The sequence below is a fragment of the Ovis aries genome, chromosome 11 (assembly GCF_016772045.2).
Source record: "Ovis aries strain OAR_USU_Benz2616 breed Rambouillet chromosome 11, ARS-UI_Ramb_v3.0, whole genome shotgun sequence".
In the NCBI taxonomy this organism is placed as follows: domain Eukaryota; kingdom Metazoa; phylum Chordata; class Mammalia; order Artiodactyla; family Bovidae; genus Ovis; species Ovis aries.
The window spans coordinates 60,620,052-60,644,056 of record NC_056064.1 but is presented as its reverse complement, the minus strand read 5'-3'; the positions used below and the strand labels follow the sequence as shown (position 1 = coordinate 60,644,056).

The window sequence follows — 24,005 nt, the reverse complement described above, 5'->3', positions numbered from 1 at the left end:
CAGCCCCGAAAGAGACTTTGTTCACAGCCAAAACGACAAGAAAACACAGAGTGTGCGCGCAGATGTTTTGTCCACCTTTTCTGGACGTATGCAAACCAAGAGTACGGGCTGAAAAGAAATCAACTGTCAGTCAGACTGACATCTGTTCCGCTTACCCAGCTTCTGGGTTTACATTGTGCAGTATTATTAAGTCTGTTGGCTGGAAAAAAAAAAAAAAAAGAGTTCTCACGGCAAAGTACAAATGGAAAGACTTTGGTGTACCAAATTTTCATGACTGTCTCAAAATCAGTCTTTCAAATAAAGTATCTCTATAGACACTACCAGCTGAATACCGAGAAATACTGGGTTGGCCAAAAAGGTTCGCTTGGGTACTTCCATAACATCTTAACTTTTTGGCCAACCCAATACCACCTAGAGATGTCTGCTGAGAAAGGGTGAGTCAACAGCTAGCTGCTGACCAGGACGATCCACTGCCAACGTCTTACAGAAATCAGTGCATGACACCATACGCATTTTCTTAGCGGGTAGACTTTGGTTGGGTTCCTCTCGTGGTTTCAAGACTCCTACTCCAAGAACTGAGAGCTGTGTATGCAAGACAGACATTCAGCCAGCAGCTGAGGAGTTCAGCTAAACAGCACCTGAAATGCTGGGATCAGGCAGCCCCAGAGTTTTGATAAAACCTTTCCGTCCAAGTTTTCTGCGATCTTACGTGCTTAGTCGCTCAGTCACGTCCAGCTCTTCTGCAACCCCAGGGGCTTCCCAGGTGGCGCTACTAAAGAACCCGCCTGCCAGTGCAGATGCAAGAAAGTTTAAAAAGGAACTGTTTGTGTAAATACTTACTACATAGAAGCAAAATGACCAAAGGCCGCTATTTTTTCTCCTCTTACGAAAAATAAATGCTATCACGTATGTCAGGAAGATAAGTGAAGCCGCATAACCAAGCGTCATGACAACCTGAAGATAATATAAAGAAACAGCAGAGTCAAAAAAATGAAATACCAACTGCGGGAGAGGTTACAAGCATTGCTTACGTTTCTCATTACACACGCACTCTGCAGGGTTCTGTTTGGGTGTATGACAAACTAAAAATGGAAACACCGTGACTGTATGAAACTACATCAGCGCGAAAGTTTACTAGGAATTGCTGTGTAAGATATTGTCTGTGCCATTGTTACTTACCAAAGCGAATATAACTCGACTTGTGAGATAAATGTACACCATGTTTGCTAGGTAGAAAATCAAATACATGGCAAGGAGAATGAGACTGTAGAGGCTGACATCCACCAGCGCCTGCCCACACCAGTACGCAGAGGGGAAGAGGCCAGAGACCCACAGCTGGGACTTGGTTCTCTTCTGATGGGAAACCAAAGCAGAAACATGGATTCAGTTGAAATTCAAATCCCGAAAAAAGCACATCAGGTGATTTTCAACGGTAAATATAATCTAATATTCTAACACATTTAAAAAAAGATTTAAGTGTCTTGAAGTGAACCATTTTGTGAAGACTGTGTTGAACTTGTCACAACACCACTTCTGTTTTATTTTGTTTTTTCGCTGTCAGGCACACGGGATCTTAGCTTCCTGACCAGATACTGAACCTGCACCCCATGCATTGGAAGGCGAAGACTGAACCACTTGGACCACTAGGGAAGTCCCTAAATTTTTAAAAAAATCTAATATTTTTAAAATTTTAATATTTTAATCTGCTTCCCTGCTAGCTCATTTGGTAAAGGATCTGCCTGCAAGGCAGGAGACTCCAGTTAAACTCCTGGGTTGGGAAGATCCACGGGAGAAGGGATAGGCTACCCACTCCAGTATTCTTGGGCTTTCCTTGTGCCTCAGCTGGTAGAGAATCCGCCTGCAATGCAGGAGACCTGGGTTCGATCCCTGGGTTGGGAAGATCACCTGGAGAAGGGAAAGGCTTCCCACTCCAGCATTCTGGCCTGAAGAATTCCATGGACTATATAGTCCATGGGGTCACAAGAGTCGGACACGACTGAGCGACTTTCACTTTCACTTTTTCAATATCTTAATTACGTGTGCACCGCTTTTAGGGAGCCGATGACAGAAGAGCCAGTTGCATCAAGGTGGACGTTTAAACACGAGAATTGTTTTATCTGGCAGGTTCGAAGAATAAATAGAACAGTAGCCTCCTAATGATCAAAGTCTGAATCAGTCTCCTTCAAAAGAAATGCTATTTTGTCATCCCGAGAACAGTAAATTCTCCATTATCTAAATATACTCCTGGATGATTACTGACTCAGATGGTAAGAGATGACCTGTTTAAATCTGATAGGACTGTCTTGCCTCCATAATGGGTGTGACTCAACACAAATACAACCAAAAAACTGTATTCTGCACAATGGCAAGTGGATTAAAGTCTTAACTGCGGTCCTCAATTTCAGTATCAATGATTTCTTCCGTGTGGTTAGGAAATAATGTGGTTGAAAGTTTTATCACATTCCCCTTTGAAGGTTTAGATTAATTTGAGTGCCCGCCAGACTGTTTCCCTTTTCCTATCATTTTGAAGTCACAAGCGCTTTGTGTTTTTAGAAGTAACTTCTCTGCTGCTGCTGCTAAGTCGCTTCAGTCGTGTCCGACTCTGTGCGCCCCCATAGACGGCAGCCCACCAGGCTCCCCCGTCCCTGGGATTCTCCAGGCAAAAACACTGGAGTGGGTTGCCATTTCCTTCTCCGATGCATGAAAGTGAAAAGTGAAAGTGAAGTCGCTCAGTCGTGTCCGACTCTGTGCGACCCCAGAGATGGCAGCCCACCAGGCTCCTCTGTCCATGGGATTCTCCAGGCAAGAGTACTGGAGTGGGGTGCCATTGCCTTCTCTGAACTTTTCTGACTTGATGGAAATAATATTGAACTGCATTATCCGAGTTAAACACGTTACAGTGTCTTCCTGTGAGAAAACCCATGGCATTGAACACAGAATGACTGGGGCCCCGGTGTTTTTCTGCCCTCCTCCCTCTTCTTACTTTGTAATCGCTGACACTGCTCATGGCGATGTAAGGAGACAGGCTGCACGTGACAAAAAACAAGAAGAACGAGCCTTGGGGGAGCCCCGTCCAGAGCAGCACGTGGCCCTGCGAACAGAAGGCACGCTTGGTGGGCACACGAGCAGAAGCACAGAGTCACACCAGGAAGCCGTGGCGTGACGGTGCGAGTCGATGCCACCTCAACAAACAATTCATTAACCACATCCATACAGTGCAGTGCTTAAAGCCAGTGAGCATTTGTAAAAAAGGAAAGAAATACCGATCTTCACAAAAGCCCGTGCTTCTGGAAGTACTGAAAAATCAAACACGCACAGCTAGTTCCTCGATCTCCACCCACGGAGGCCGGGGGCAGGGGCGGGGAGAAGCTCCTGGTCACTCAACGTGAAGCTTCAACTCCGAGGGAAAAAACAGAAGTGAAAAATGACTCAGAACCATTTCAGGGCCTGTATCGGAAGAACGGAAAGTAGAGACCCATGCGCACTGTTCACAGCAGCGCTCTTCACACGAGCCAAGGGGACAGAAGCAGCCATGAGTCCTCAGGCAGATGAACGGATGTGCACAGGCAGAACTGTTCGCCCTTAGAGGAGGACGTCCTGTTGCACGCTGCAACACGCGTGAACTGAGGGGGTATCAGGGAAGCGGGACGGAAGCCAGGCACGAGACACACGTGCTGGTCAGATTCCCAGAAAGAGCCGCAGAATGGGGGTCAGGAGGGGCCGCGAGGGGTGGGGAGCAGGGAGTCTTGTTTGGCAGAGATAAAGCGCTAATTCCGCAGGACAGAAGAGTTCCGGAGATCTGACCCACGACGGTGTGAACATACTGAGCACTTCCGAAGCGCACCCTTAAAAACGCTTAGATGAAATGATAGCTGGTGGAATCTGCTGTGCGGCTCAGGGAGCTGAAACAGAGGTGACAGCCTCGGGGGTGCGGTGCGGTGGGAGACGGGGGGTTTCAGGAGGGAGGGGTCTATGTATGCCGATGGCTGGTCCGTGTTGACACCGACACTATACTGGAAAGCGATTATCCTTCAATCAAAAATAAAGACATTTTAAGACATGACTAGATGGTAAGGTTTTGTGTTACGGGACTTCTTTTAAACCACAATACAAAAAATAATAATTGAGGAACAATGAGAGAAGTTGATCATTCAGGCCCGAGCAACCGTCTTCCCCAGCAAACCTAGTGATGAGGAGGTGAAGATACCGGTAGCTGAGTGGGAGCTTCTGAAGCACAGACTTGAAAGGAAACCCCTCTGCACTAAGCCCACCATCAAAGAGAGAAACTTGAACTCACTTCCCCCAAACCGGGGTCTGAGTCTGGCCTTCAGCTCGGGGCGGGGGCTTCCCAGGTGGTGCTAGTGGTAAAGAGCCCGCCTGCCAGAGCAGGAGCGCTAAAGAGATTTGGGTTTGATCCCTGGGTCCAGAAGTTCCCCTGGAGGAGGGCACAGCAGCCCACTGCAGTAACAGCCTGGAGAATCCCATGGACAGAGGAGCCTGGTGGGCTACAGTCCTTGGGGTCACAAAGAGTCAGACACGACTGAGCGACTTAGCACAGACAGGTACAGGGCTGCCTCCAGGATTAATTACAGGAGGCCAGGGCAGTAGTAGCCTGTCTCAAAATCATTCTCAAACTTTCCTTCAGGCTTTGGAAGCTACATCTACAAATTCTAATGTTTCAGCAGATGGGAGAACACGTCACTGTCTTTCTGTGAATGGCTGGAAGGAGAAAGGTATGCACCTCCGGGGATGTCTAAGAGAATAACCTTGAGGCCTTGGTCCGTTTTGATCCTGAACAAATACGCAATAAAATGAGGAGACTCAATGACCAAGAGGGGCTGTGGCCCCCTCGGTCTACCTGGTGGCTCCCCTGTCTGCAGGGTCCCTTCAGACCCCCTGGTCCGGCCACTGCCCAGCGCTCACGGCCAGCGGCTGCTTCAGCTTAGCCCCGTCTGCCCCGTCTGCGTGTGCACCCAGCGCCATAAGGCAGCGGAGGCCCAGACTGAGCTCAGCCCTCCGTCACAGACCGGGCTCACGCCTCTGATGGCTCCATTTCCAATCGCGTTTCTCGCTCTCCCAACCTCCTGGTTTGGAACAGGCAGGTCCGCTTCGGGAGATCCCTCCAGGGCACCGGTCGGGGTCTAATCAGAAAGCCTTCACCCCCTTCAGTACTTTAAACAGAGGGAAGTCAATCACGCAAGGGTTACACGGGTGGGGAGAGTGGAGGAAACAAGGGTAAGGAAGCCACTGTCCCTTCCGGGTTAGAAGGCGAAGGGGAGGTGATGTGACTGGAGCCCACGGTGTGTGGCCTTTCTGCCCTCCTGGCTCCGATCCCTGCTTTCTGCTGTGAAAATCCAGGCTACAGCTGGCTGACAAAGACCCCTGAGAACGTGGCTCTGGGTATCAGACACCCTTGCGATGCAGAGCAATGATGGGTGAGTAAAGGGACGGCTCCGAAGGAAGATGGCCCCAAAGCCAGCAGATTCTCCTTCATTTCAGTCAACCCACTAGCCGCGGAGTCAATGAAGGGTCCACCACTGAGTGATACTGGCTTTACAAGATTGTAAAGCTGGTTACCAGGGCTCCCAACTTCCAACCCGTTGTACACACACACACACACACACACACACACACACACACACACACACACACACACTCACTCTCTGTCTCCAAGACACTTCTGCAGTCAAGCTTGTAGTTTTTCAGAAGATTCCCTAGGAGACTATCACAGAATACTGGAAAATATCCCTCCTGCAAACCCTTTAGTAATAACTTGGGAAAAATCATATGTTGCCAAGTATAGCCTGATTGAAAGATTAAGACGAAATGGTTTTCAGGACTGATGCCCCAGAGGACCCGTAGCAATTACTCAACAGCCCAAGAAGGTAAACGAGGAAGCCCAGCACTTACCAACGGGTACGCGCTTCTCTCGGTCCGAATGCGCCGCGTTTGATTGAACATCCGAAGCAGCGCGTTGCTGACGACGGTCACGAGGACGGGAAAGCAGTGCAGCCTCTTGGTGTTGCACGCGACTGAGAACCGATAGTCCTTCCCAGGAAACAAAGACAAACAGCGTCAGGCTGGTTCCACGCCACTGAAGAAGAGAGCGCTCGGCAGTGGCGCTTCTGGGCTGTGTGACCACCTCTGGGTGAGCTGGCCTTTCTGAGCATCGCTCTTCTCTTTTGTCGGGGGGGCAGGGGGACAGTGAATGGGCTGTTCTCTTTTGTGGGGAGGACAGTGAATGGGCTGGGATATGGCTTAAATGAGGTCATGTACAGCAGGTTCTGGTGGAGCGGACAGCATAGCTGGCAATACGCATTTTTATCAGCACTACTCATTTGAAACCATTCATCCTCATTTTGCTTACGAGGAAGTTTCATCAACCAGGATTCAACAGTGGTCCTGACAAGGGGCACTGAGCTTTCGGAGAGCAAGCAAAGGAACCCTGACTTTCTGGGTAGGAAAATCATGGAATCTGGCCCCAGCTTTCCACTGGGATGTAAACTCAGTTTTACTTAAGATTGGGATGTATTTTCAACAGTCTTATTCCTGTGAAAGGGTTTCCATTATCACTTGCACTCTTTTACCCAAATTGAAACATATTGAACAAAAAAACTGAGAGCACTTTCCTCCCAGAGATGTCATGTGGTTATTATAGTATTTGATGTATTTTCTCAATATATAAAAATATCACTTGGGTAGTTCGTCATTAGATGGGATTTCTTAAATTCATAATTATAGGGGTTGGTACTCAGAAGGTCTAATATTTTACTGAGTCTGAATAATGTAATGATATCTAGGTACCTTCAAATGTAAAAAATCTTATAATTCAAAATTTAAGATAAAAATGTTTTACGACAACTTATTTAAACGTCACGGTTTATTCAGTGATAACTCCACGTGTTTCTGAGTTGTCACTGTATACTAGCTGGGTTGACTTTTCACAGTGTTTTCATCAGCTAAAACGTAGCGCTTTAACTGTTTTTCATAAAAGCAAACACAAGAGGCAAGCGGCACGCATACCTTTTGTTTGCCAGAAACGACGATGGCCCCGTTGTAAGACGGATCTTCGGTGCCATTTCTATTTTCAAAGTCATCTACCTCCAAAAGTATATTTTGATGCTTCAGTGACTGTATGAAGTCTTCAATGTTTGATTCTAGTATGAAATCCAGAACAGAAGGCCACAGAAAGCAAGAACACGCGTGACCATTTTTTAAAAATAAACCACACACACAGTCAAGATTTGTAGAATGCCGTGTAAAGGCACATCTCTGTGGGCAGCAGAAGAATAACAGTGCCGGCCCGCAAAGGAGAAGCCTTTGCTTCTGTCTGCCGTTATCAAATCTTACGCTTCACCACTGAGCCACTGAAGAAGCCTGAAGTGAGCAGTCAGGCAAAACCAACTGCCCATCATTTAGGGGAACAAGATCATGGGTTCTAATCGGTCTTGAATCTTCCTAGATTTTGCTGGAGGGGCATAGGGTATAGCAATGCCATCGTCATGCTATCAGTCGGCGTGTACAGCGTTTCGGGTGTGGTTAGGCTGCTGTGACACAGAGACCTGGACACCGAGTGCTTCTGTGAGTACAGAAACCCGTCTCCATCTCCCAGAAGAGCTGAGGATCCTCAGGAGGATAGACTGGCAGGTCAGATGAGTTACAGGGAGACTCAGGCTCCCTCCGGCTGTCCCAGCAGCTCCAGAGTCACACAGACACGCACCGCCCCTCACAAGCTCTTTTCCATAAGTGAGGTTTAAACGCACATTTTACCCTCTTAGAACTTGCTTCCCTGCTCCCTGTGCTATTTAACAATAAAAATCACTATTTTCTGGATTTAAAATTTGTCTTTCTGTTTACCTGTGTTATTGATGATCAATAAGCTGGTACGGGGGTCTTGGGGAAGTTGTCCCGGAGAGAGGAAATACAACTCAGGTTTAAATTCCCAATCAGTGGTTTCATTCAACACAGCATAGAATATGCTTTCCACAATCAAAGGGAACACTGCAACTCCAAACACGAACAGTCTATCAATAAAGAAATATCACCGTATGACTGCCTCTGTGACAGGACAGCGTTATTTTTATTAGTTAGTTTATTCAGCCGGACATTTCACAAGCGTTTGCTGGGTGCCATCCATAATCAGTGCTAATGTTTTGAAAGTCACACCTTCACATGCCACGCGTGGGCGCATGCTCAGTCCTACGTCGTGTCTGACTCTCTGTGACCCCGTGGACTGTACCCATGGGATTCTCTAGGCAAGAATACTGAGGTGGGTTGCCATGCCTTCCTCCAGGGGATCTTCCCAGCCCAGGGACTGAACCCGAGTCTGTTGCACTGGCAGGCGGGTTCCTAACTGCTGAGCCCCCAGGGAAGCCTGGCATTGGGATATAAGCACAGACTATCAAACTATGAAAGTTAAACAGACGTGCGGAGAAGGCTGCTCAGGCCCTCACATCGGGCGTCCCCGCTGTTGGTGCAATCAAACGCCACATTTATTCATCCTCTGGCAGGAACGCTGCTGGGGGTATTGTGTTCCAGGCTTCTCGTTGGCTTGTCTGCTTTTGTCTTTTTTAGGTCCACAATAGCAACTTAATTTTTGCCCTTTTTGAAATTCTTTTCCAGTCTGGGTTACTGTAGAGAAGCGCTCCCTTGCTGCATGGCAGGCCCTGATTGGTTTTCTAGTTTTCACGTAGTACGTGTGCGTGTTCATCCCAGGCCCCAGCCCACCTGCCACCCCCAGCCTTTCTCCTTTGCCAGCTGTGAGCTTTTCCTGCTTCTGCCACTCTGCACTCTGCTTCTGTTTTGTAAATAAGTTCGTTTGCACCTTTTTATCAGATTCCACATGTAAGCAACATGCTCTGACTGTCTTTCACTTTCTCCCCTCACTAGACAGCCCCTGGGTTCACCTGCTGCTGTCAACGACGTCGTTCAGGTTTTTATGGCTGAGTAGTACTTAGTCGCATTCTAGTTTCAGATTCCCTCCCGTTTAACCCTCTCTTGACACTCACTGTCTAAGAAGCCGCGTGCCCCGATACTCACAGGGTCAGAAGCCCTTTCTTTCCTCTTCTTAACTGTAAGAAACGGAGCCGTGCCATCGCCCAGAACTGCAGCCTCCAGAGGCCCGCGACGCTCACAGCCTTCTGCGTTTCGGGGGCAGAAGGGCAAGGTGGATCCATCTCATGCAGCCGACCCGTGTCCCTGCTCATCTCCTCTTGTTCAAAATCTACACACGCGCGCACACACAGAATACACGCACATTACTAACGGCATCACGGGCACCACAGCTTTCTCTTTGTAACAATATTAAACATGGTTTTAGAATGTTCCCGGTTACAAAGCAAAGAAGGTCGGAAACAAATGAGGTACGTGATGCACACATTCAATAAACACGGTGAATTCATACCAAACGTGGAGCTCAGGAAAGATGATCACATTATGCCCAGTCTTTGGAAAGACAGAGAAGGTCTCATATGTGACAATATTCTGAGGATTTCAAGAAATCTCTTCCACAGGAACACCCAATCATGGATGCCTAAATATCTACTTAGAATTTTATGCGGAAAAATTGTCAGATCTGAAACCACTAGATCGGTACCCGATTCCCAAGTACATGCCGTACGGGCAGCATGATTTGGGACGAAGCATCTAACTGCTGTCGGCCTGATTCTCTGGGGTGAAAACGTGTGTCCAGGGCGTCTGTTACAAAGGCTATTCTGTTGCTTGTTAGTCGCTCAGCCGTCTCCGACTCGGCAACCCCAAGGACTGTAGCCCACCAGGCTCCTCTGTCCCTGGGGTTTCTGGGCAAGAATGCGGGAGTGGGTTGCCATTTCCTTCTCCAGGGGATCTTCCCGGCCAGGGCTGAACCCCCACATCCTGCACTGCGGGAGGATTCTTGGCGACTGAGCCACCTGAAAAGCCCATAAAGGTCATCACAGGAAGGTAGTTGCAACACAGCCACACGTGGATCCAAGCGTCTGCCACGAAGGCTGAAGCGGCAGCTCTTTCCATCATCGCCCATTAAACACACGCTGGGCTTCCCTGGTGGCGCAGCGGTAAGGGATCTGCCTGTCAATGCGAGAGGCCCACTGATTGAGGCCAGGGTTCAGTCCCTGGGTCGGGAAGATCCCTTGGAGAAGGAAATCACAACCCACTCCAGTATTCTTGTCTGGGAAATCCCATGGACAGAGGAGCCTGGCGGTTTACATAAAGGAGAGTCGCAAAGAGTCGGACATGGCTTAGCAACTAAATGACCACCACCACCACCAAAACACACCTCAGGAGATTATTGAACCCTTTTCCCCATTAAGGGCTCGGTGGAATTCTGCATATGAACAAGGCAAGGGCAATCTTGACGAGAAACATCTGCTCAGACCTCATGACCCTGTTGGAGAGCCTCTGACATCCTCAGAGCATCCAAGAAGCAGGGATTCTCTGGGAGAGGAGACAGCCGCTAAAAGAGGAAGCGAATCGTTTCTGAAGGGACGTCTGGGATGTGCCAAGAAGGGACCTGTGTTTAGTCCTAGTGACGACGTGAGGAAAAGGTTGACAGTCCTTCCCAAACAGCACAATCAGACCTGGAATGTGTCTCGTTCCTTGGCGAGAGCCACACACAAGACACTCTAGATACTAAGCTGGCACATGACCCTTTGGACATTGGTCTTCCATGATGCATACAAACGGATGTACCTTGCTCAGCCACTGAGTTTCCTTCCAGTTTCGTGACGACTTCATTCAGAGTTGATGTGGAAACCTCATAACTCATCACACCCAGGCTGCAACCCTCATCGAGGTCACCGAAAAGGTCTAAGACAACAGGAGGGGACAGAGACATCTGAATACCACGTCAACAGCTAAGCCTAGTGAACAGACCCCTGTCCGAACGATGATGCCGAATGTTGTGCAGAAGCCCCTTCTTTGGAGGCAAAATTTCACCAGGGTGCACTCCCTCTGAGACATGAAGCGGGAGGCCTCCCCACCCGCCCACCCTCATGCACAAACCCTCTGCCTCCATCGTCTGCCTACAGCTCACGACGCGCCCGCAAACCTCTTTGAGGAAAGACGAGTGATCAGAGAGAGCACCACCTTCTCACAACACCCCATAAATCAACTGTCACCCCACAAATCACCATCGCCCCTCAAACCACCGTCACCCCACAAATCACCATTGCCCCTCAAGTCGCTGTCGCCCCACAAACCACCGTCACCCCTCAAACTGCTGTCGCCCCTCAAACCGCCATCGCCCCTCAAATTACCATGGCCCCTCAAATCTCTGTCACCCCACAATCACTGTGCGTTTCTGCTTCTGTTGCTGACTTTCCTTCCGGGTGATCTGCAGCTCTGCCACCCAAGGCCGCCTCTTTGATTTGGGTCCTGACCCCCTCCCCCTCTGGGGCTCTCAGGGACGTCCCCAATTACCTCCTCCTTTTATCTCCTGCATCATCAGCGTCTGCAAGTACCCGGTCATCCCAGGTCACGTGCCAAAATGCTGTAAGGTCACCCACTGGGCAAAGACGTGTGCGCGCGCACACGACAAGCACCAGCAAAGAAAGGAAGACCCTGCTCCTCCCACCAAAAGCGCCCACCGCTCCCAAGATCCGTCTCTTCTGCTCTCTCACTGGCCACTCCTATCCACACCTAACCTACACAGACCCAAAGGCTGCCCTCATCCCCCCGCCACCTGCCCAGAAGCTACTGTTCGCAAGCACCAGTGATTCCAATTTTCTTAATTCAATGAATACGTTTTCTTGGCTGGGGAGGGGGGAGTAGTTTGTTTTTATTCTTTAAACTTGGTCTCTCTCTTTTTAAAATGTAGTGACATTCAAAGCTGTCGACTATACCCTCCTTCTGGAAACATTTTCTCCCTTGAGTTGATAAGAGCAAACTCTCGTTTCTCCTCCAACCGCCCCAGGGGTTGCGGATCTCCACCGCACTCTGACCCGTCCTCCACTCTCTCTCGGGGGTTCAGTCCTATACCACCTGCTCATTAATCCAGTCTCTTGCATTAAATCCATCTAATACACAGATTCAATATCTTCAACCCGAATCACTGAGTGAGTGGTTCCCAGATTCAGCTCTCACTCTGCTCTCCGAATTCCTGTATCCCATAGCCAACTATCCACTTGGCCGTTGGACAGCTCCACTTGGAAGTTCTCATCTCAGCTTCAGCTCCTTGAGAAACTCAACCCCAAACAAAATCCAAATCCCCCACATATGAAAGCTGCAATAATGGTGTGAACACTTGTTCCCAAGTTCGTCCCCTTGTACTTGTACTTAAATTACCTGGAAATTTATTTGTCCTTTCCACAGGCAATATATACACAAGCTTTTCTTTGCTTTCCGTTTTCAATTTAGCATCAGGGATGTGGTGATTAATAAGCGATGTTATTTTTTCTGGATCACACGTTTCATTTCTGTACAAACTAATATATAAAAGGAAAGACAGTTCATTTGTGTTTTCTCTGCCGCTGCCACAAAAACAGAGCTCTTATCAGATTTCTAGCCTTTGTGTATTAGTTTACTTGGCTTTAGGGAGCAAACAAATAGGAAATAATAACAGTAATAATGATGTCATCAGTTTGGAAAATCTTGGGATCTATACAGAGATGTATCAGCTCAAAACAACTCCAAGTACACAAAACTAAGTAATGCGATTAAAATGATATGTCAAGTATGAAGAGAAACACAGGCAGGCAGGAACATTAGGCAGAAGAGATTTCTTAGGGAAAATAATTATTACATCAGACTGTGCCGATGGTAAAAAATTAGTGTCTAATAGGGAAATCTGCCCTTCACCCATGCTTTGTTTCATCATCAAGGTTTTTTCCAAAAAGTATTGGTTTGGCCTGGATACACTCGCTGGTTAGACACAGTCCTCCGCTCTTTGTCTCCAGATTGACTGCCTGTTGGTGGTAGCTTCTGGAAGGACTTGACTTCGTGTCCTGTGAAAGGATGGCCATCTACCGGAGTTCTGCATGGGTCAGCTGAGGAGATTCAGGGCAGGAAAAGGTCGAGGCCTGTCAGACCACACATGGCCTCAGCCTGGATGGGGGTCCATGAGGTCAGACCACACACGGCTTCAGCCTGGACAGGGGTCCATGAGGTCAGACCACCCATGGCCTCAGCCTGGACGGGGGTCCATGAGGTCAGACCACACACGGCTTCAGCCTGGACAGGGGTCCATGAGGTCAGACCACCCATGGCCTCAGCCTGGAAGGGGTCCATGAGGTCAGACCACCCAACGTTCTCAGCCTGGACAGGGGTCCATGAGGTTAGACCACCCATGGCCTCAGCCTGGACGGGGGTCCATGAGGTCAGACCACCCATGGCCTCAGCCTGGAAGGGGTCCATGAGGTCAGACCACCCAACGTTCTCAGCCTGGATGGGGGTCCATGAGGTCAGACCATCCATGTCCTCAGCCTGGAAGGGGTCCATGAGGTCAGACCACACACGGCCTCAGCCTGGACGGGGGTCCGGGAGGCCATCATCAGTCCGCCAGGGCCTCTCCCTTTGAAGCCTGCCCCATCCTCAGCGCTGGGGAAGATGCAGGCAACAAGAATACAGAGGAGCACGCGGCAGACCTGGACCAACCCAGCTGAGCGAGCTGAAGCGTGAGGTCCCAGTCTCTCTCAGGGCGGCCCACCTGGGAGACAGCCCATCACTGAAGATGTGTCTACAGAGCCAGGCCACCCTCGGTGCCTTTACCTTAGGTGATAGCCGAGACCCCATCTTCGCTTCAGAAAGACAGAGGAGCCCGCACACTTCAGCCTCCCGTTGGACAGGATCACTTTCCTATCTGGGCAGAAAGAAGCGAGAGAGGGAAGACGGGGTCATCACCTCCTCACTGTGTGGAAAACATGGGGTGGGGGGGTGCCAGGACTCAGATTTCCAAAGAAGTGTCCTGCGAGGGCCTAACTCCATCTCACGAGCTTTTAAAAGCATGAGACACGCACCGAAATGGACGCATTTAAAATGAGCTTCTGCCAGCCTAGAAGGGAGGGGCGTTTGGGGGAGAAAGGGTACACGTGTATGTAAGGCTGAGTCCCTTTGCCTTTTGCCTGAGACTGTTGCAACACTGTTAATCAACTATACCCCAACACAGAATGATTTTAATGTTAAAAAAATTTTTTTAAATGTTATTGTGTATAAAATAAAGTTAAAAGTAAATAAAATAAACTTCTGCATGGGAGAATGGATAAATGTATGTTTTGAACTGTGATGTTGGAGGAGACTCTTGAGAGTCCCTTGGACTGCAAGGAGATCCAACCAGTCCATCCTAAAGGAAATCAGTCCTGAATATTCAATGGAAGGACTGATGTTGAAGCTGAAACTCTAATACTTTGGCCACCTGATGCAAAGAGCTGACTCATTAGAAAAGACCCTGATGTAGGGAAAGATTGAAGGCAGGAGGAAATGGGGAAGACAGAAGATGAGATGGTTGAATGGCATCACAAACTCAATGGACATAAGTCTGAGCAAGCTCCAGGAGTTGGTGATGGACAGGGAGGCCTGGCGTGCTGCAGTCCATGGGGTTGCAAAGAGTCAGACACGACTGAGCGACTGAACTGAACTGATATGTTTAGCTGAATTTCTCTGCTGTGCAACTGGAACTATTACAAAACTGCTCATCGACTATACTCCAACAGAAGATAAAAAGTTAAAAAATTAAATTAATAAAAAAAATGAGCTTCTGCATTCCAGTCTACCTCAGTGGCCTCTGATACTTCTTGAAAAAAAATAAACAAACCATAAATTCCATAAGCATATTTTCTACTCTGGATGATACAAAATGAGGGGACATTTTCAACCAAACAGGCATGAAAGGAGATTGGGATGCTGAAACTAATCGGAGCTGATCTGAGAAGCTGTCGGCACGGGTTCATTAGCGCCCACAGCCCAGCACACACAGAGCCGGTGAGGAGTGCTACAGTGGGGCGAAACAGCAGTCATTCCCCGGATTCCTGTGCCGTATAGACACACTGAGGGAGCAAGAGCAGCAGTCTTGCCCTGGGAATCCACGCCTCCCGAATTCTTCACTGTCAGACTGAGACAGAAGCTGCAGTTACCAGCCAGGATGTCCGCTTCATCCGTCAGGTTGGTGCTCAGGAGGATCACGCGGCCTGCCTTGCGCTCCCTGAGGAAGCTCCACACTCGATGTCTTGAGAAAGGGTCCAATCCCGCAGTTGGCTCATCTAATAGCAAAACCTACGGTGGATGAAGATATAGACACCATTTCTCTCGACCGAAAACCGTGCCAAACAATGACTGTCCAGCACTTGTGTCCAATATACTAACACTCACGGTGACCCATCCTGTGTTCTCTCTGGATACATTGTAACGAAAACTGGACCACTTTCAGGGGTGAAAGAAGAGCTTCATTCTTTGACATTGGTCTTAGCAGTATTTTTTTGGATACGCCTCCTCAGGCAAGGGAAGCCAAAGCAGAAATAAGTGGATGGGGCTGCACCAAGCTCACAAGCTTTTGCAGGGGCCTCCCTGGCAGTCCAGTGGCTAAGACTCTGCATTTCCAATGCAGGGGACGCAGGTTGGATCCCTGCTTGGGAACCAAGCTCTCTCAGGCCATGTGGTGTGGCCAAAAGATTAAAAAATAAATAAGAATAAATTCTAAAGTAAAATAGATAACTGAAATAACTATAAAACCAAAATAAAGCGTTTTTGCAGGGGGAAGGAAACTATCAAAAAACCCAAAAGGCTGCCTACCACGTGGGAAAAGATGCTTGCAAATGATTTGACCAATAAGGAATTAACATCCAAAATATACAAAGGACTCACAGGACTCTCTATAAAAAAAACCTGATTACAAAATGGTCAAGGTATCTGAACAGACATTTTTAAAAGAAGACATATTTATAGCCAACAGACACATGAGCTAGTCAACATCACTAACCATCAGGGGGAAAAAATGCACATCAAAATCACAAGGATATATCACTCACACCTGTCCGAATGGCTCTCATCCGAAAGACAATGAATAGCACATATTGGTAAGGATGCGGGAAAAATAGGACCCTTGTGCACTGGTGCTGGGAATGTGCAGTCACTACGGAAAACAGTATGGGGTTTCCTCAAAAGCTGAAATTGAAAATTGAACTACCATACAACCCAGAAAGTTTACTCCTGTATTTTTCAAAAAAAAAAAAAATCCACAAAAACAACCCAAAACACTAATTCAAAAAGACACATGGGTCCTTATGTTCACTGCAGTGTTATTCATAGTATCCAAGATATGGAAGCCACCTAAACGTCCATCGGCAGGGAATGGATAAAGAAGACGTGGTGTATATATGTATCTATAGTGGAATATCACTCAGCCAAACACAGAATTAACGCTTGCATTTGTGACGACAGGGATAGACCTGGAGCGTATTGCGCTCTAGGTATTAAGCAGAAGTCAGAGAGAGACAAATGCTGCATGACCCCATTTCCATGCGGAATCTAAAAATCAAAGCAAACTAGCAAACAGAGCAAAACAGAAACAAACTCACAGGCAGAGAGAAGGACCAGGTGTTGCCAGAAGGGAGCGGGGTGGGAGGATGGTGAAATGGGTGAGGGGGACTGAGAGGCAGCAACGTCCAGTTGCAGGTAAATGAGCCCCGTCCAGTGTGCTGCACGGGGCAGAGAGTCAGCAGTATTCCAGCTACTTTGCGCGATGGCAGATGGCTAGATTGATGGTGGAGGTCATTCTGTAACGCACAGGAATATTAAATCACGGCGCCTCGCACCTGGAGGTCACATAGTGCTGTAGGTCAGTTATGTTTCAAGAAGGACGAGAGAAAGAAGAGGGAGGAAGAGGAGGAAGAATCATCTGTGTTTACAGTAAAATGTTTTATTACACACACACACACACACACACACACACACACACGAGCTGGACCTTGTCCTGACGCTCACTCCGCAATCCTCCTCCTGTATAATCTCACTTACTTGAGGATCTCCTAAAAGGGCAATCCCAATGGTCAGCTTTCTTTTTTGACCTTCACTTAAAAGTGTAGCAAGATTATCCTGAATGTTCTCTATGTCCAATTCCAGTAAAACTCTTTGTACCTAGACAAGGAATAAACAAAGCTTGACATCCAAGATGATTCATATTATGTGGAATCGGTAGCCATTCCCTTCTCCAGGGGTTCTTCCTAACCCAGGGATCAAACCCAGGTCTCCCACATTGCATGTGGATTCCTCACCAGCTGACCCACCAGAGAAGCCCATATGTATATATATAATATATATTTAAGGATCTCACCGCCTGCATTTCATTTACAAGAGAGCAGTAAATCACTGATTTAACTTGGCAAATGTGCGGCAGTTCAGAGACTCTGAGCACACCCGTGTACCTCTTGTTCCACGTCCTTTGGCTGAATTCCTTTTATTTTTGCAAACAGCCTGAGGTTCTCCTTTACAGTGAGTGTGTCAAAGTGAACATTGAATTGAGGACAAACACCAGTTATCTTTTGGATTTCCTCCAAGTCTTGCATTTCAGAGAGATTTTTATTATAGATGGTAACTGATCCTAAGAATAGAAGTTAAAATAATTTAAATTTGGTCAGATAATATATTTTATTAATGTCTGTAGATCTTATTTAGGAAAATATTGGCATATATTCAGAAGCATCTAAAATGATGATTTTATTATTTACTAGCAACCACTAACTACTCTCAGCATAGATGTTGAGAATAGCGTATACACAGTATCTCCCCTGAAATATCACACAGCAACAAAGATCAGGATTTTCATGAAAATTTGGGAAATCGAAAATATCCATAAAATCCTGTAGCTCTGGTAAACAGCTTTAGATAAACGAACATCACTTCCTCTAAGGCGGTTAAATTACAACCTGAAAATGGAAAGGCACACACAGTCCCATCCCACGCTCAGGCTGCTCGCCTTTGGGAAGCGTCTTTTGCTCACCTTCTGTTGGAACAGATGACCCGCTAAGGACGCGCAGCAACGCCGATTTGCCAGCCCCACTGTGACCCAGAATTGCCGTGATCTGACCTTCATAGACGTCAAAGCACAAGCCTATTTTCAGAACAAAACATCAGCATTATAAATAAGAGGGCAATAGATAGGGCCATTTCTAGAAACAGAACAAGACACTTTATGTTAATTGTGTTTTTGAAGTATTTCAACAGTTTAAAATACATAATATTCAGTATTTTCCTGGTTGCTAAAATAACATCTTTACTGTAGAATATTTGAGAAATAAGCATAATCACTTAAGATAAAAATCAACCATAATTCCCAACAGCCTCATTATAATACATTTGTATCATGTGTATATTTGCACATATGACTATGTAAATATATTTATAAACTTTGTCTATATTTTTTTCTAGGCTGCCTTTTCAAATATTTAATCATAAACCTTTTTCATGGCATTAACTATCTTTTAAAACACATTCACCAAAAATCTGTGTTTCACCTTAATTCCATTTTTGTATTCTTTTGTTAAAAAAGAAAAATCATTGAGCTAAAACTTCTTTGAGATATTATTTTTTCTTTATTTGCTTTACCACCATGTGAAATCCAAACTTCATTGCAGAAAGTTGTTGAACAGAACAAGATGAAATTCTTAAGAATCTTGTAAAACATCGTATCTAAATGATCAAGGTCTTTCAGGTAAAATAAGTGCCCTACTTTCTAGTAATATTGAATTTAATGACTGGACTGAACTTTCAGTTCATCTATTTTCTATCTGGATGATAGACAAAACTTTATAAGGCTGGTTTACACAGTTATTAAATATACTAGTAAAAATAATTATAAGAGAAAATGCTTCCTGTTGTAATCTAATCCATTAAACCCTCACTTGCAATCTGACTGAAAGATTCTAAAAGGTCATTGGAAGAACAGACTCAAATGATTAGGAAAATCTGCAGAATAGTAAGAGATCAGTCTTGGCTGCAAGATATTAAAATATATTTGAGAACCATAATAATTAAGATATTAGTAATACAGTTATACAGTGGAGAAAATCTAATAGATAATATATTATCGGTCTAGAATACACTGACCAATAGAATCAGAAAGAAACCTAAAATGGACCAAAGTCAAGATAAGAAATTATAATCAATGAAACAAGCTTTCGAATCTGTTACAAATATGAGTTAATTAATAAACAATATGGAGAAAACTAAAGAAGCACACTGACACATCTTATGCTCATTGTTTTTAAAGGGAAAGATCAGTGTTTTCAAGGATAAAAGGGACGCTAGTTATCCAGAAAATTATACAAACGATCTGAAAAAAGAAACAGAAGCCTCAGTTTCCTCATATGTAAAGTGGAAGCGGAGTCAGGATCTCCTGGGTTAAAGGAAACGTCCAGGCGGGTCCCTGAGCATTCTTCCCAGCACACACTAGGTGCTCAATAAGCCTTGAGTGTTCGTTGCTACTATTATTTTTGTTGTTAATAACTGCTTGTGGGAGTATGAATTTTTATAATCTTGGAAGGAAATGATTTGGTACTTCAACCAAGAATCTTAAAAATATGGACCCATTTGAATAATTCTGTTTCTAGAAATTTTTATTCGGGAAGTTATTAGCAATCTTTACAAAGATTGAGCAAGAATGTTCACGATAGTGTTTTTATGACAGGGTAAAAACTGAAAACAAACTGAATTTCATACACCATTGTGTGAGTTAAGTAAGTCATGGTATCCCTAGAAGGGAGTGCTATTTAACTCCATTCAGCTATTAGACTGTTGTTATTATTCACTCGCTAAGCCGTGTCTGACTCTTCGCGACCCCATGAACTGCAGCACACCAGGCTTCCCTGTCCTTCACTACAGACAAGTTATTTCAAGGGCATGTTTTCAAAGGCGTTCCCAGTGGCCGCATGAACCAGCTGCCTCGGGGGGAGAAAGATAAGAGGGACAGCCACCACCTTTACTTCCCGAAGAGCAACTCCAGTGGGTTGTTTCATATATTTTTACACCTATTGATGTTCGATGCTTTAAAATTGTTTAAGGTTCTGCTACTTTAAAAAATAGAACACACCCTTGCAGAAGCTGGAACTATTTAGACATATTGGTGAGGGCAAAAGTGGTTCATACTGGGCTCTGAAAATGGAAATGAGATATTTAAAAATACTTTAACGTGTCTTCGGCTATAATTTAAAAGAGAAACCACAGGTCTAGATGCTTTCGGATAAAAATAAAATTCGACTGTCAGGAAGAAATACTTTGGGAGTCTTTCCATTTATCCATCTTAAATGCATAATATAAGGAGACATTTTTAAAAGATGCAGAAGGGAATGTGAATAACAGCAGTTTTTATCAACTAGGAAAAAACCCAAAATGTTTACACAGGTACATTAAATTTTCAAAGGGAAGACATACTCTCAAAGGAAGAAGCAAAATTGAGCTAAGGGATCTGCATTTGTTTGCATGTAACGTAAGCAAAGTGGACCGAGAACTTGCAACCTTGGGAGGGCTGACGGCTCTTCCTTTTTTAGCTGTTAAGGCTTCTGTCTCTTCTAAAAAGATATTCCTCCTAAAAATAATTATCTATACAGCAAGCTGTCCTCTATGAAATGTCACCACTAACTTTGATGCTTCCTACAAACGTTTGTTTGTCATAGAAATATATTTGTGAGAATACTCAGTTTCAAATATGTCAGTTCACTAGGAATCATAAACTATGGTTATTGTAGGGTACTGACTTGTGGCTCAGGGGTAAAGCATCTGCCTGCAGTGCAGGAGAGCCAGGTTCAACCCCTGAGTCGGGAAGATGCCCTGGAGGAGGGACTGGCAGCCCACTCCAGTATTCTTGCCTGGGAAATTCCACGGACAGAGGAGCCTGGTAGGCTACAGTCCGTGGGTCACAAAGAGTCAGACACAGCTTAGCAACTAAACAAGAACAGCAACAAAGGTGTTTATTTCTCTTATGTTAATCTTGCAGTACTCTGGCCACCTCATGCGATGAGTGACTCATTGGAAAAGACTCTGATGCTGGGAGGGATTGGGGGCAGGAGGAGGAGGGGCGACAGAGGATGAGGTGGCTGGATGGCATCACCGACTCGACGGACGTGAGTCTGAGTGAACTCCGGGAGTTGGTGATGGACAGGGAAGCCTGGCGTGCTGCAATTCATGGGGTTGAAAAGAGTCGGACATGACTGAGCGACTGAACTGAACTGAACTGAATCTTGCCAATACATATGGACTATGTATATTCCTTGACTAATATAAAAATTTATCCATTTTAAGTCTCAATATTCTTTCCTTACAGTGCAAATACAATAAAGTATTGCTAATGGCAAAGTAACCTTTTAAAATAGTGACATTTTTCTTTGTATGCTTCCATTTTCGTAGATAAGTAGATCCATGAGACATCTGGAAGGGTTTTACATCCAATTCTTAATTGCGGTGAGTCTCCAGGTAGTGGAGTGGGCTGTTTATACTTTTTTCTGTTTTGCTTATCTATAATCTGTAATTTTTTACACTGAACTTTTTCCATTTGTTTAAAAAGTCAATGAAACAATGCAAGTTTTTCTTTACCTTTCAGTACTTCCACTTTCCCAGTCTTTTCTTTATATACTTTTTTAACATTTCTGATTCTGAAATGAAAAAAAATGGGTGCTTAGGTAGCCAATAGAAAAGTTACAATTGTACAGATCACGAATAACTTGAGTTACAGAGAGGCAGCCAACTTTATGTGAAAAAAGATGACATAACAGTCTACTCAGAAAGACCAAGACTTATATCTGACTAAACGCTTCCCCTAAGGGGGAAGATTAAAGAGCCCCTTTAGAAAGTTACAGTTAGGGTGAGAGAGGAGCCTGGTGGGCTACAGTCCATGGGACTGCAAAGAGTCAGATGTGACTTAGCGACTGAGCGTGCACGGGTGGTCCAGTGGATAAGACTCCAGGTTCCCAATGCAGGGAGCCTGGGTTTGATCCCTGGTCATCGAACCAGATCCCACAGCCACAACTAAGGGTTCACACGCCACAGCAATAGATCCCACATGCATCAAAGAAGGTCAGAAAGATCCTGCACGCCACGACCAAGACCCAGTACAGCCAAGTAAATGTGTGTGCTCAATCATGTCGGATCTATGCAGCCCCGTGGACGCAGCCCACCAGGCCCCTCTGCCCATTCAGTTCTCCAGGCAAGAATACTGGATGGCTTGCCATTTCCTCCTCCAGAGGACCTTCCAGGGATCAAACCTGTGTCCCTGTTATTGCCTACACTGGCAGGCGGATTCTTTAGTACTGTGTCACCTGGGATTGCTTCATCAAACACACACACACACACACACACACACACACACACACACACTTCTAGATCAGTGATCACCAAGCTTGAATACACACTAAAATTTCAAAGGAAACAGATATAGGGCAAAGCAAGAATCAAGCTCAGACAGATGAGCAATGTCAGGACCTCATAAGACCACATATAATGCATCTTTGAGTTCAAAGGGAAACTTCACCCTCCTTTCTGACCCTGAATGAGAATAAAGGTAAGGACATTTATCAACCAGGAATGCTGGCGGTGGGCAGGTTAGAGCAAAGAGTCTGGAGATTTAAAAGAAAAGGCGTCAAAGCTGCTGAATCCAAGAGGACACTTTATTTCTGCCTTTCTGGCTATAGTGAGACCCCATGGGTGTGGGACCTCAGCATTTTAATACATAAACTTCCCCTTGGGAGAGGCTGCTTGATTTTGGATTTCAAGATGACAAACCACGGTGTTTAGAGCAGACACACTGATTCAAAATTTCTTGCTTCTTCCATTAGACAGTAGAAGCCAGTCAAAAGTACAGAGGAAAGGATTCAGAGACCCTAAGACCAGCATGGGAAACAGATGGGGAAACAGTGTCAGACTTTATTTTGGGGGGCTCCAAAATCACTGTAGGTGGTGACTTTGAAATTAAAAGACGCTTACTCCTTGGAAGAAAAGTTATGACCAACCTAGATAGCAGGCAAGAGTACTGGAGTGGGTTGTCATTTCCTCCTCCAGGGGATCTCCCCGACCCAGGGACTGAACCCAGGCCTGAGCCACCAGGGAGGCCCTAAACAGTAGGCAATCTTCCTCAATAAACTAAACACAGAGTTGCCATACGATCCAGCAGTGCCATTCCTGGGCTCATATCCGGAGAAGACTCTAATCCGAAAGGATACGTGCGCCCAGTGTCCACAGCAGCACTGTCGACCGCAGGCGAGCCACGGAAACAGCCTCAGCGCCCATCGACGGACGAGCGGACGCAGAGGGTGCGGCGGACGCTCGCACGGAGCGCCACTCGGCCCCGAAAGAGGAGGGAACGGCCGCCCTTGGCAGCAACGGGGATGCAGCTAGAGACGATCGTGCCGAGTGCAGAGAGGCAGAAAGAGGAAGACGGACGGCGTGCGGCATCTCTCATGTGTGGGGTCTCAAGCACGACACAGGTGAACGAACCCACGAGCCAGGAACAGACTCACAAACGGAAACAGACGCGGTTGCCAAGGAGTGGGGGGAGGGACCGGGAGTTTGGGGTTAGCAGAGGCAAAGTGTTAAAAACAGGACGGATACGCGGCAGGGCCCTGCTGTGCAGAACAGGGAACTGTCAGCATCCCGTGACAGACCACGGCGGAAAAGAATATGCAACTGAGCCACCCGACGTGCGGCAGAAATCAACAGGACACCATCAACCAGCGACGCTTAAATGAACTTTTCAGTGAGCTCATTTCCTGCGCCCTCATATCAGTACACGAGTGACTACCTGACGGCTTCTCTGCCCTGGAATTCTGGGGCTACGGGCTCACAGTGATCATCAGAGCGGGGCTCAGGGTCCACGTCTTTCTCATCGACATGACTACCAGTCCTCCGGTGTTGGATACAAGATGAGGAGTTCAGGAAAAACAGTGGCGAATAATGGGACTCGTTTCCATCTAATCAAGAGGTGGTAAAACATTTGTTCAGTACCATGAAAACAGTGAGCACATAAGCCTTCTTTAGGGCAGTGCAGAATGTCTTGGACTTTTAAGCATCACAAATATTGCTTTCTAACTCCCTAT

At 46.3% G+C, this 24,005-nt stretch overlaps 1 protein-coding gene across 18 annotated transcripts in view; it reads right to left on the bottom strand.

Annotated features, from left to right (window-relative positions):
* The window catches only part of LOC101115555 (ATP-binding cassette sub-family A member 6), a 65,556-nt gene that overhangs the window by 18,944 nt on the left and 22,607 nt on the right, over window positions 1-24,005 (bottom strand). For 11 of the 18 annotated variants that reach the window (XM_042256483.2, XM_042256482.2, XM_042256481.1 and 8 more), the window contains 17 exons: window positions 23,711-23,879; window positions 21,511-21,569; window positions 17,924-18,034; window positions 17,349-17,524; window positions 16,942-17,061; window positions 16,503-16,700; window positions 15,063-15,201; window positions 13,702-13,792; window positions 12,280-12,419; window positions 10,687-10,803; window positions 9,040-9,223; window positions 7,858-8,024; window positions 7,024-7,157; window positions 5,911-6,048; window positions 2,984-3,091; window positions 1,180-1,353; window positions 841-954 (listed from right to left, as the gene is read on the bottom strand). In XM_042256483.2, coding sequence (XP_042112417.1) covers window positions 841-954; window positions 1,180-1,353; window positions 2,984-3,091; window positions 5,911-6,048; window positions 7,024-7,157; window positions 7,858-8,024; window positions 9,040-9,223; window positions 10,687-10,803; window positions 12,280-12,419; window positions 13,702-13,792; window positions 15,063-15,201; window positions 16,503-16,700; window positions 16,942-17,061; window positions 17,349-17,524; window positions 17,924-18,034; window positions 21,511-21,569; window positions 23,711-23,879 — 2,339 coding nt within the window. The remainder of the gene's footprint in view (window positions 1-840; window positions 955-1,179; window positions 1,354-2,983; window positions 3,092-5,910; window positions 6,049-7,023; window positions 7,158-7,857; window positions 8,025-9,039; window positions 9,224-10,686; window positions 10,804-12,279; window positions 12,420-13,701; window positions 13,793-15,062; window positions 15,202-16,502; window positions 16,701-16,941; window positions 17,062-17,348; window positions 17,525-17,923; window positions 18,035-21,510; window positions 21,570-23,710; window positions 23,880-24,005) is intronic. The other 7 variants (XM_060395071.1, XM_060395069.1, XM_060395070.1 and 4 more) reach the window with 1 other exon arrangement.